At 42.4% G+C, this 13,542-nt stretch overlaps 1 protein-coding gene across 1 annotated transcript in view; it reads left to right on the forward strand.

The window, feature by feature from the left end:
* The window catches only part of LOC141052995 (uncharacterized), a 65,493-nt gene that overhangs the window by 26,148 nt on the left and 25,803 nt on the right, over window positions 1-13,542 (forward strand). The window contains exons 8-9 of the mRNA XM_073550318.1: window positions 10,863-10,956; window positions 11,053-11,256. Of these exons, the coding sequence (XP_073406419.1) occupies window positions 10,863-10,956; window positions 11,053-11,256 (298 nt within the window). The remainder of the gene's footprint in view (window positions 1-10,862; window positions 10,957-11,052; window positions 11,257-13,542) is intronic.

Here is a 13,542-nt window from a genome sequence, read left to right on the forward strand (position 1 = left end):
CTAATTTATTTGGCGATGTTTTAAAATTTATTTTAACACTTTTTTTTATTTTTTTTTAACTTTATTAACCCCTTCACCCCCAAGGGTGGTTTGCACGTTCATGACCGGGCCAATTTTTACAATTCTGACCACTGTACCTTTATGAGGTCATAACTCTGGAACGCTTCCATGGATCCCGGTGATTCTGACACTGTTTTCTCGTGACATATTGTACTTCATGTTAGTGGTAAAATTTCATTCAAATAACTTGCGCTTATTTGTGAGAAAAACGGAAATTTGGCGAAAATTTTGAAAATTTCGCACTTTTCCAACTTTGAATTTTTTTGCCCTTAAATCGCAGAGATACGGCACACAAAAAACTTGATAACTAACATTTCCCACATGTTTACTTTACATCAGCACAATTTTGGAACCAAAATTTTTTTTTGTTAGGAAGTTATAAGGGTTAAAAGTTGACCAGCGATTTCTCATTTTTACAACACCATTTTATTTTTAGGACCACATCACATTTGAAGCCACTTTGAGGGGTCTATATGATAGAAAATACCCAAAAGTGACACCATTCTAAAAACTGCACCCCTTAAGGTGGTCAAAACCACATTCAAGAAGTTTATTAACCCTTTAGGTGCGTCACAGGAATTTTTTTGAATATTTAAAAAAAATGAACATCTAACTTTTTTTCATAAAAAAAATACTTCAGGTTCAATTTTTTTTATTTTACCAAGGGTAACAGGAGAAATTGAACTGCAAAAGTTATTGTGCAATTTGTCCTGAGTACGCAGATACCTGATATGTGGGGGGAACGACTGTTTCGGCGCATGGCAGAGCTCAGAATGGAAGGAGCGCCGTTTGACTTTTTCAATGCAAAATTGGCTGGAATTCAGATTGGACGCCATGTCACGTTTGGAGAGTCCCTGATGTACCTAAACAGTGGAAACACCGTACAAGTGACCCCATTTTGGAAACTAGACCCCCCAAGGAACTTATCTAGATATGTGGTGAGAACTTTGAACCCACAAGGGCTTTACAGAAGTTTATAACGTACAGCGGTACAATTAAAAAATCATATTTTTTCCACAAAAATGATCTTTTCACCCCAATTTTTATTTTCCCAAGGGTAACAGAACCCTAAAAGTTATTGTGCAATTTGTCCTGAGTACGCTGATACCCCACATGTGGGGGTAAACCACTATTTGGGCGCATGGCAGAGCTCGGAAGGGAAGCAGCGCCATTTGACGTTTTTGGCTGGAATTGAGATCGGACACCATGTCGCGTTTGGAAAACCCCTGATGTACCAAAACAGTGGAAACCCCCCACAAATGACACCATTTTGGAAACTAGACCCCCTAAGGAACTTATCTAGATGTGTGGTGAGAACTTTGAACCCCCATGGGCTTCACAGAAGTTTATAACATAAAGCCATACAATTAAAAAATCATATTTTTTCCACAAAAATGATCTTTTCACCCTCAATTCTTATTTTTCCAAGGGTAACAGGACCCTAAAAGTTATTGTGCAATTTGTCCTGAGTACGCTGATACCCCACATGTGGGGGTAAACCACTATTTGGGCGCATGGCAGAGCTCGGAAGGGAAGCAGCGCCATTTGACGTTTTTGGCTGGAATTGAGATCGGACACCATGTCGCGTTTGGAAAACTCCTGATGTACCAAAACAGTGGAAACCCCCCACAAATGACACCATTTTGGAAACTAGACCCCCCAAGGAACTTATCTAGATGTGTGGTGAGAACTTTGAACCCCCATGGGCTTCACAGAAGTTTATAACATAAAGCCATACAATTAAAAAATCATATTTTTTCCACAAAAATGATCTTTTCACCCTCAATTCTTATTTTTCCAAGGGTAACAGGACCCTAAAAGTTATTGTGCAATTTGTCCTGAGTACGCTGATACCCCACATGTGGGGGTAAACCACTATTTGGGCGCATGGCAGAGCTCGGAAGGGAAGCAGCGCTATTTGACGTTTTTGGCTGGAATTGAGATCGGACACCATGTCGCGTTTGGAAAACTCCTGATGTACCAAAACAGTGGAACCCCCCCACAAATGACACCATTTTGGAAATTAGACCCCCTAAGGAACTTATCTAGATGTGTGGTGAGCACTTTGACCCCCCCAGTGCTTCACAGAAGTTTACAACGCCCGGGCGTGAAAATAAAAAATTCGTATTTTTTCCACAAACATGATCTTTTAGTCACCATTTTTTTATTTTCCCAAGGGTACCAGGAGAAATTGGACCCCAAAAGTTGTTGTCCAATTTGTCCTGAGTATGCTGATACCCCATATGTGGGAGAAAACTACTGTATGGGCACACGTCGGGGCTCGGAAGGGAAGTAGTGACGTTTTGGAATGCAGACTTTGATGGAATGGTCTGCGGGTGTCATGTTGCCTTTGGAGAGCCCCTAATGTACCTAAACAGTGGAAACCCCCCACAAATGACACCATTTTGTAAACTAGACCCCCCAAGGAACTTATCTAGATGTGTGGTGAGCACTTTGAACCCCCCAGTGCGTCACAGAAGTTTACAACGCCCAGGCGTGAAAATAAAAAAATCGTATTTTTTCCACAAACATGATCAATTAGTCCCCAATTTTTTTATTTTCCCAAGGGTAACAGGAGAAATTGAACCCCAAAAGTTGTTGTCCAATTTGTCCTGAGTACGCTGACACCCCATATGTGGGATAAAACTACTGTATGGACACACGTCGGGGCTCGGAAGGGTAGCAGTGACGTTTTGGAATGCAGACTTTGATGGAATGGTCTGCGGGTGTCATGTGCGTTTGGAGAGCCCCTGATGTACCTAAACTATTGAAACTCCCCACAAGTGACCCCATTTTGGACACTAGACCCCCCACGGAACTTATCTAGATGTGTGGTGAGCACTTTGAACCCCCAAGTGCTTCACAGAAGTTTATAACACTCGGACGTGAAAATAAAAAAATCATTTTTTTCCACAAAAATGATATTTTTGCCCCCAATTTTTTATTTTCCTAAGGGTAACAGGAGAAATTGGACCCAAAAAATTGTTTTGCAATTTGTCCTGAGTAGGCTGATACCCTACATGTGGGGGTAAAACACTGTTTGGGCGCATAGCAGAGCTTGGAAGGGAAGGAGCACCATTTGACTTTTTCAACTCAGAATTGGCTGGAATTGAGATCAGACGCCTTGTTGCATTTGGAGAGCCCCTGATGTGCCCAAACAGTGGAAACCCCCAATTCTAACTCCAACCCGAACCCCAACACGCCCCTAACCCTAACCCTAGCCCTAACCCTAGCCCTAACCCTAGCCCTAACCCTAACCCTAGCCCTAGCCCTAACCCTACCCCAACACACCCCTAGCCCTAACCCTAACCCTAAGGGAAAAATGGAAATAAATACATTTTTTTTATTTTATTATTTTTCCCTAACTAAGGGGGTGATAACGGGGGGTTTGATTTACTATTTATGGCGGTTTTTATGTTTGGCGGCTGTCGCACGCTAAAAGACGCTTTTTATTGTAAAAATAGTTTTTGCATCACCACATATTGAGAGCTATAATTTTTCCGTATTTTGACCCACCGAGTCATGTGAGGTCTTATTTTTTGCGGGACGAGTTGACGTTTTTATTGGTACCATTTTCGGGCACGTGGAATTTTTTGATCGCTTTTTATTCCGATTTTTGGGACGCAGAATGAACAAAAACCAGCGTTTCATGAATTTCTTTTGGGGGGGGTGCGTTTACACCGTTCCGCTTGCGGTAAAATTGATAAAGAGGTTTTATTCTTCACGTCAGTACGGTGACAGCGATACCTCATTTAGGTCGTTTTTTTATGTTTTTGTCAGTTTTATGCAATGAAAACTATTTTATATAAAAAATAATTATTTTTGCATCGCTTTATTCAGCGAGCTATAACTTTTTTATTTTTTCGCTGATGATGCTGTGTGGCGGCTCGTTTTTTTGCGGGACAAGATGACGTTTTCAGCGGTACCATGGATATTTATATGCGTCTTTTTGATCGCGCGTTATTACACTTTTTGTTTGGCGGTATGATAATAAATCATTATTTTTTGCTTCGTTTTTTATTTTTATTTTTTAAGGGGTTCGCTAAAGGGGTTAACTAATGGGACAGTTTTATAGGGCGGGTCGTTACGGACGCGGCGATACCTAATATGTGTACTTTTATTGTTTTGTTTTTTTTATTATTATTTCCAAAAAATGGATTTATTGGGGGAATATTTTTTTTTTTCTAATATATTTGGCGATTTTTTTTTTAATTATTTTTACACTTTTTTTTATTTTTTTTTTTACTTTATTAAATAGTCCCAGGTGGGACATCACTGTGACAGATCAGCAATCTGTCACAGGCATTGAAGAAGACTTCCTCATGCCTGCGCTTTGCAGGCACTGAGGAAGCCAGCTTCCTCAGGCCCCCGAAGGCCCCCGTCGCCATCTTGGATTCGGGGGCCTTGAGGAAAGGAGCCCCCCGCAGCAGCGCTGCACATTGCGCTGCTGTGGGGGGCTCAGGGATGCACGGAGGGAGCCCCCTCCCTGCCGATGCTTCCCTTTAACCCCCGGTACACCGCGATCGTGTTTGATCGCGGGTGCAAGGGGTTAACATGTCGGGGGCGGTCCGTGACCGCCCTGACACATTGTGCCGGGTGTCAGCTGTGATAATCAGCTGACACCCGGCCGCGATCAGCGGCGCTCACCACGTGGGCACCGTTGATCGCGGTAGACGTACTATCCCGTCCACGGTCATACGGGCCCGGGTACCGTGGACGGGATAGTACGTCGGATGTCAGGAAGGGGTTAAATAGTCCCAGGTGGGACATCACTGTCCTGTGACAGATCGCTGATCTGTCACATCACAGATCACTGTGACAGATCAGCGATCTGTCACAGGCAATGCAGAAGGCTTCCTCATGCCTGCGCTTTGCAGGCACTGAGGAAGCCAGCTTCCTGCAGGCCCCCGTCGCCATCTTGGATTCGGAGGCCTGCAGGAAAGGAGCCCCCCGCAGCAGCGCTGCACATTGCGCTGCCGTGGGGGGCTCAGGGAAGCACGGAGGGAGCCCCCTCCCTGCCAATGCTTCCCTTTAACCCCCGGTACACCGCGATCATGTTTGATCACGGTGTGCAAGGGGTTAACGTGTCGGGGGCGGTCCATGACCGCCCCTGACACATTGTGCCGGGTGTCAGCTGTGATAATCAGCTGACACCCGGCCGCGATCAACGGCGCTCACCACGTGGGCGCCGCTGATCGCGGTAGATGTACTATCACGTTCATGGGCATAGGGTCCCGGGTCCCATGGACGGGATAGTACATCAGATGTCAGGAAGGGGGTTAAGGGCATAAAAATTCAAAGTTGGAAAATTGCGAAATTTTCTAAATTTTCGCCAAATTTCTGTTTTTTCACAAGTAAACGCAAGTGATATGAATGAAATTTTACCACTAACATGAAGTACAACATGTCACGAGAAAACACTGTCAGAATCACCAGGATCCATGGAAACATTCCAGAGTTATTACCTCATAAAGGGACAGTGGTCAGAATTGTAAAAATTGGCCTGATCATTAACGTGCAAACCACCCTTGGGGGTAAAGGGGTTAACTAAAGAAGGTCAGTCAGACCAAAATGTTTTTTGTTTATTACTTCTCTTTGGACTGCATTAAAAACTCTTTTCTGATCACATATTGAGTGCCAAGTTTATTTCTACTTAATAACGGTTTGGGAACCTACTTGAGCACCAAACACAGTAGTGCATACGGTTTTTGTTAATCTCTATATATAAAACTGAATGTGTGTGTGTATCACCAACCAATCATGAAGCAACTTTCATTTCAACAGAGCTGTTCAAAAGAAGCTGAGCTATGATTGGTTGCTATGAGCAACAGTTTTCCTTGCAACCAATCACTAAGCATCTCTCATTTCTTCATAGCTGTTTAAAAGAAGCTGAGCTGTGATTGGTTGCTATGAGCAACAGTTTTCGCACTCAATAACAACACCTCAGCAGACACTGACCGGGTGGGAGAAATCTAACATCCCTGGGAACATAAGCTCCCAGCCATTGTCTGCCCCCCAGAAAGGAGCAGAGAGCACATGACAGAAATTAATCACCCTCTCTCGTGACCATATACCCATCACACATCCTCCATCCCAAAGGGTTCCCCGGTATGGAAGTTAGGACCATTCCACTCAGCGCTGTGGTTCTATCCCCAGGGACTCTTAAAGGGATCATTGGTATAGAACTGAGGGCAAATCCACTCTGCAATCTGATTCTGACCCCAGGCCTCTCTTAAAGGGATCTCTGGTATGGAAGTTAGGGTAAATCCCTCAGCGCTCTGATTCTCACCCCAGGCTTCTATTAAAGGGATCATTGGTATGGAAGTCAGGGCAAATCCACTCAGTGCTCTGGTTCTGACGCCAGGCCTCTCTTAAAGGGATCCCCGGTATGGAAGTTAAGGCCATTCTACTTAGCGCTCTGGTTCTGACCCCAGGCTGACGGGATGGTGTGGGATATTAGGGGAGTAGTCCGGCGGCTGTGACGGGATGATGTGGGATATTAGTAGTAGTTGTCCGGTGGCTCTGGCTGAGGGGATGATGTGGGATATTAGTGGTAGTAGTCTGGTGGCTTTGACAGGATAATGTGGGATATTAGGGGTAGTAGTCCGGTGGCTCTGACGGGATGATGTGGGATATTAGGGGTAGTAGTCCGGCGGCTCTGGCTGATGGGATGATGTGGGATATTAGGGGTAGTAGTCCGGTGGCTCTGGCTGACGGGATGATGTGGGATATTAGGGGTAGTAGTCTGGTGGCTCTGACGGGATGATGTGGGATATTAGGGATGGTAGTCCGGTGGGTCTGGTTGACGGGATGATGTGGGATATATGGGGTAGTAGTCCAGTAGCTCTGGCTGACGGGATGATGTGGGATATTAGTGGTAGTAGTCCGGTGGCTCTGGCTGAGGGGATGATGTGGGATATTAGGGGCAGTAATCCGGTGGCTCTGGCTGACGGGATGATGTGAGATATTAGGAGTAGTCCGGTGGCTCTGGCTGACGGAACGATGTGGGATATTATAGTGAATGTGGCTATGCGGAGTGGGCGGGGCTCTACACTCACCTTTATATATTATATATATATAGTCATTATAATTTGTTATAACTAACTGTAGTTAGTTGCTATGCCCGGGCAGCGCCAGGCTCTTCAGCTAGTTAATATACAAAAGGCATGATGACGCAACATAACATAAAAAATCATAAAAACATAAGACCCTTAATAAAATGAAAATCAATTAAAATCACAATGTATGCAAGGGGCAGGGTAGGTCATCTTAATTGGCATGAAAATCCAATAAAAAAAAAAAATTAGATGTACTGAATAATTAATTTGTGGTTATCTATACTAAAAATACATGATAAATAAAGTGCATGTAGAAAAAGAAAAAAATATACAGTATATCTCCAAGTGAAAACCAGAATAACTTAAATGGTGTATGTAAAAAATATAGTTAATTAAAGAAAAATGAGGCAATGAATAATAATATAAATAATCAAATGTGAATTAATTCATGATAAAATTAAATAAAAAATCTCTAAGAGCAAGTGTCTATTCAAATAAACGCCATGATCCAAGTAATAAACAATCCACATTATAAGAGAAAAGAAAAGGTATTCAATAAATATCCATAGTAGAGACCACAATACCAACCAATATAACGCCCCTCTGAGCCCACACACCACTCCTTGCATACACTGTGATTTTAATTGATTTTCATTTTATTAAAGGTCTTATGTTTTTATGATAAGTTATGTCATCATGCCTTTTATATATTAATAAAGCATTACATATTTTCCTATGCATTTTGAATACTATTCTTTTGGGGTTATGGATGTGTTTTTGAGCTGAAGAAAGCGAGAAGCCAGAATCCCTATCTGAGACCAGACTGCACAGGTAGTGAGGTGTGATTTGGAAAGCAGCTGTTTTGTTTGACCGAGCTGGGGCTAGCTCAGCTGTATAGTAGTAGCCATGGTCTGTTTTTGTTTAGCTAGTGCCTGGACAAGGCTAGGATCTAAGGGGTAGGGTTTCTCCTTGTGGAGAGTGATATGCCAGGTCTGGCACGCCAGTATGATGGGACTTAAACAGCTTGCATGCTCCTCTGGGAAATTAAATGGGCACATATTCTCTTCAGAGAGGAAGAGGACTTGAACTCTAGTTCCTCCTATTGGAAACAGCAATCCTACAAGTCATTATCGAGACTTCAACGGACCTTGAAATATGCCATAAAAGCCATACTATGACCTTACCCTGCAGGATGCAAAAGGAGTACGACAAACTGAAGGAGGAGATTATGGCACGTTTGGGCAGCACCCTGGCAGTCCGAGCATAATGGGTGCACCTGTGGCACTACCAAAAGGATGGCATCTGTGCAGAAGAAATAAGAACACAATGCCCATAGAACTGCGGACTATTGCAATTACAGGGCTAAGGCGCGGGTCAACCACTAGATGTCACAAGGCCCTGTTACCCTGATGCGAGGAGACAGGCACGGAAATAAAGACTGGAGACAGAGTTTCCTTCCAGGCACCGCATGACCCAGAGCCTGGAGCACTGGATTAACCAGGGCTGTGGAGTCGGTAAGCCAAACCTGCGACTCCGACTCCTCAATTTCCCTTACACCGACTCCAACTCCGACTCCCACACATATTGCTTATATTTAAGTGAAAAATTTATTATAGCACATTGTGAACATCAGACATTTAATCATTTCTATGATCCAATAATCAAGATATTTAGATAGAACATAAGATATATTTATTGGAATACAACTTTAGAACACAAAAAAATGTAATAAATTGTAAATATGTAATACACTATGTAATATCGATTACATATATACAGTACAGACCAAAAGTTTGGACACACCTTCTCATTCAAAGAGTTTTCTTTTATTTCATGACTATGAAAATTGTGGATTCACTCTGAAGGCATCAAAGCTATGAATTAGCACATGTGGAATTATATAATTAACAAAAAAGTGTGAAATAACTGAAAATATATCTTATATTCTAGGTTCTTCAAAGAAGCCACCTTTTGCTTTGATTACTGCTTTGCACACTCTTGGCATTCTCTTGATGAGCTTCAAGAGGTAATCACCGGAAATGGTCTTCCAACTGTCTTGAAGGAGTTCCCAGAGATGCTTAGCACTTGTTGGCCCTTTTGCCTTCACTCTGCGGTCCAGCTCACCCCAAACCATCTCGATAGGGTTCAGGTCTGGTGACTGTGGAGGCCAGGTCATCTGGCGTTGCACCCCGTCACTCTCCTTCTTGGTCAAATAGCCCTGACACAGCCTGGAGGTGTGTTTGGGGTCATTGTCCTCTTGAAAAATAAATGATGGTCCAACTAAACGCAAACCGGATGGAATAGCATGCCGCTGCAAGATGCTGTGGTAGCCATGCTGGTTCAGTATGCCTTCAATTTTGAATAAATCCCCAACAGTGTCACCAGCAAAGCACCCCGACACCATCACACCTCCTCCATGCTTCACGGTGGGAACCAGGCATGTAAAGTCCATCCGTTCACCTTTTCTGCGTCGCACAAAGACACGGTGGTTGGAACCAAAGATCTCAAATTTGGACTCATCAGACCAAAGCACAGATTTCCACTGGTCTAATGTCAATTCCTTGTGTTCTTTAGCCCAAACAAGTCTCTTCTGCTTGTTGCCTGTCCTTAGCAGTATTTTCCTAGCAGCTATTATACCATGAAGGCCTGCTGCACAAAGTCTCCTCTTAACAGTTGTTGTAGAGATGTGTCTGCTGCTAGAACTCTGTGTGGCATTGACCCGGTCTCTAATCTGAGCTGCTGTTAACCTGTGATTTCTGAGGCTGGTGACTCGGATGAACTTATCCTCCGCAGCAGAGGTGACTCTTGGTCCTTTCCTGGGGCGGTCCTCATGTGAGCCAGTTTCTTTGTAGCTCTTGATGGTTTTTGCCACTGCACTTCGGGACACTTTCAAAGTTTTCCCAATTTTTCAGACTGACTGACCTTCATTTCTTAAAGTAATGATGGCCACTCATTTTTCTTTACTTAGCTGCTTTTTTCTTGCCATAATACAAATTCTAACAGTCTAATCAGTAGGACTATCAAAAACCTTTCAAGTGATGCAGTTTTTTAAAAAGCTGATCGGCTTTTGCAGCTGAAAAACGTATCCGCAAAAAACGCAGGAAAAACGCTGTATGTGAATGTAGCCTTAGATCAGGAATATAACAGCCATTTATAGGACATTTCATAACTTTCCCAAATTCCTATGAAAAAATGTTCAGCACATCCTGCATTGAATTACTGTACCCAATTTATTATATATTTTAGGAGTCGGAGTCGGTCCATTTTATACCGACTCCAACTCCGACTCCACCAAAATGAGCACTGACTCCGACTCCACAGCCCTGGGATTAACAAAAGGTTAAAAAGGGATTTCTGAAGAACCAGCAGAGGCATCCAGGTATGATTATATTGTGTATTCTAGTACCTGAAGGCCTATATTAATAGAATAAGTGCATACAAGGGGCTGACAGATTCCCTTTAAGCCTAGAGATTGGGTACTTGTGCTAGTGCCCACAGGGGAGAACAGGATCCTTAATCAGTGGCAGGGGCACTATAAGGTGGTCGAAAAGGTGGAGAGGTAAACTATAAAGAACACTGACCAGGGAAAAGGAAGTCTTTTCCCATATACGATGAAAAAAATATAAACACACTTTTATTTTTGCTACAATTTTTCATGAGCTGAATTCAAATATGTAAGACTTTTTCCATGCATACAAAATGCCTTTATTTCTCAAATATTTTTCACAAAGTTGTCTAAATCAGCATGATCATTGCGCAGGTGTGCTTTATGCTGGCCACAATCATAGCCCACTATAAAATGTACGATTTTATCACACATCACAATGCCACAGATGTGGTAAGTTTTGAGGGAGCGTGCAATTGGCATGCTGACTGCAGGAATGTCCACCAGAGCTGATACCCATGAATTGATTGTTAATTTCTCTACCATAAGCGATGTTTCATAGAGTTTAGCAGTACATCCAACCTACCTAACAACAGAAAACCACATGTAATCAAACAAGCTCAGGATCTCAACATCCAGCATCTTCACCTTCATGATCATCTGAGACCGGCCACCTGGACTGTTGCTGCAACAATCAGTTTGCATAAACAAAGAATTTCTGCACAAACCCATCTCAGCAAAGCACATCTGCATGTACGTCATCCTCATCGGGGTCTCCACCTGACTGCTGTTCGTCGTCATAACCAACCAGAATAGGCAAATGCTCACATTCGATGGTGTCCGCAACGTTGGAGAGGTCATTGAAGAAGGTAGACGCCGAAACGCGCGTCGGGGTGGGCACATCCTTGTTGGCTCCAATATAAGTATATACTGAACCTTATCATTATACAGTTACCTACGTGATTATTTTCTGTCACGACCTCATATACTGGGAGTTGACTGTCCTAGGTATCCATGCACTATACCACTTTACTGGCCTCTTGCAGAAAATTGGATGCTGGTAAATATTTTTCTATGGGCTAACACCATTATATATATCATGTCATTGTACTTAGATTTGTTCCATAATATTATTTTATATATGACATCATCAATACTACAGGAGAAGATTGTATAACCCATATGACTGCTGCTAGGTATCAGAAAAACAATCTCTTTTCTATACCTATTTATTATCCATGATTTCAGGTTTTATAATACTTTCTCTTTCGTTTTCACTTTCTTTTTGGTTTTCATGGGATATATCATGTAGATGTCTCATTTTATAAATTATGTGGTATTGGTGGGGTATTGATGTTATAATAAATATTCATAATTTATTGATATAATAGTTTGTTAATAATATACAGCTTTTATATGATAATTTGTAAGTAATCATTTTTAAGTATATTGTGATGTCACCACTTGCCTCTATCAAGGTCAAGGGTGACTTCCTGTTTGTATATATCTGATGAAGTGGGATGAACCATCCTTGAAACATAAACACAGAAAAACTCAGTATAACAATAGTATAAAAAGACTCTGCTGTAAAAAAAATAGCAGTAAACAGCAAGTGCTAGTAAAAAAATGACAACAAAGCAGGGTATTTGGTTGATACGTTTTTAGCAAAAAATGTATACTAAGCCGCTCTACCAAACGCCAAGGTACACCCATATCAGAGCAGTCCCTAACCGATGCATTTAAAACCTGACCATGTGTGTGGTACCTATATGAGCAGGATTCAGACAGGTAATGTCTGATGTGGACACGCTGTAGAAAACGGCTTTTATGTGCATGGCCCACAAGGGAGGGGTGGAGACCTCCCTAATCTTGCAGAAACAAGAAACCTTGAAACATGTCGTCCATTCGAGTCTTTAATCCGACCTAGAATCGTCTTGTTTCTATTTATTCTAAAACGCTCTTTATAAGAACAAGATCAGTGAGTCTCATTCTACCAAGCGGAGAAGCTCCAGGGACAAAGATCCCATCTCGTACTAACACTAATATCAATTTATGTGCAAGAAACAAACGTTGGGGGAATGACAATGTAGTGTAGCTAAAAAGTTGTGCTTGAGCTGAGCTCCCACCATTCTGATCATCAACTTGCACATATACCTCGCTAAGAAAGCTACTGTGCCCATACATTACATCCCAAGAGGCGGAATCTGCTGGGCTTCAGAACAGTTGCTCTGGTGAGGGCTCCGGTTCGCAGGATCCGTGAAACCTCAGCATGAAGAAAGTACTTAGGGGGACGGCGGATATTTTTTGAGCTACGATATCGCCAGTCTGGGGAACGGAGCTAGAAATTCCTTCTCTCCTCTGCACTTGGTACGGCACAGTTCGGATTTTTACCAGAAGCTAGGAGGGAGCCATGGCATGTGCCCTGAAAAATTGGCCCCATGGCCTAAGGGGTCATAGCAAGTAGACATTTACCCCTCAGTTTTCCTTTCCTCCTGTCTTTTCTCTCCTTAGTCATGTTGACTAATGTTTACAGTAATCCGAAAGAAAAATTGTACACAAGAGCCAAAAATGATTAAAAACGTACAAATTTTATTGATTAAGGAAAAAAACACAATAATGACGGACAAGGTTTAAAAAAGTGGGAAACCAAAAAGTGGCACCAAAACCCACAATTTATCATATAGAGGCTGTACACAAGGGGTTATATGCTATATATCACTTTCCAAGGTAATATATAAAAATCAGAGAACACCATATAGTCATGATATTCCCAAAGGAAAGTACAAGGAAGCCAGAAAACAGAGGATCAATAAAGTACAAAGATTACCTCTTGTGGGTGATGGTGCCAGCCCCAACGCACGTTTCGGCTACTGCCTTCTTCTGACCCCCAGAAGAAGGCCGCAGCTGAAACGTATGTTGTGTACAGCCTCTATTTGATATATTGTGGGTTTTGGTGCCACTTTGTGGTTTCCCACTTTTTATGTTGAATCTATTTTATTGAGAAAAATTAAACATATAACATACAAGACATAAGATACA

Source organism: Dendrobates tinctorius, unplaced genomic scaffold (genome assembly GCF_039654945.1).
Source record: "Dendrobates tinctorius isolate UK_male_01 unplaced genomic scaffold, ASM3965494v1 ptg000164l, whole genome shotgun sequence".
NCBI classification, from domain to species: domain Eukaryota; kingdom Metazoa; phylum Chordata; class Amphibia; order Anura; family Dendrobatidae; genus Dendrobates; species Dendrobates tinctorius.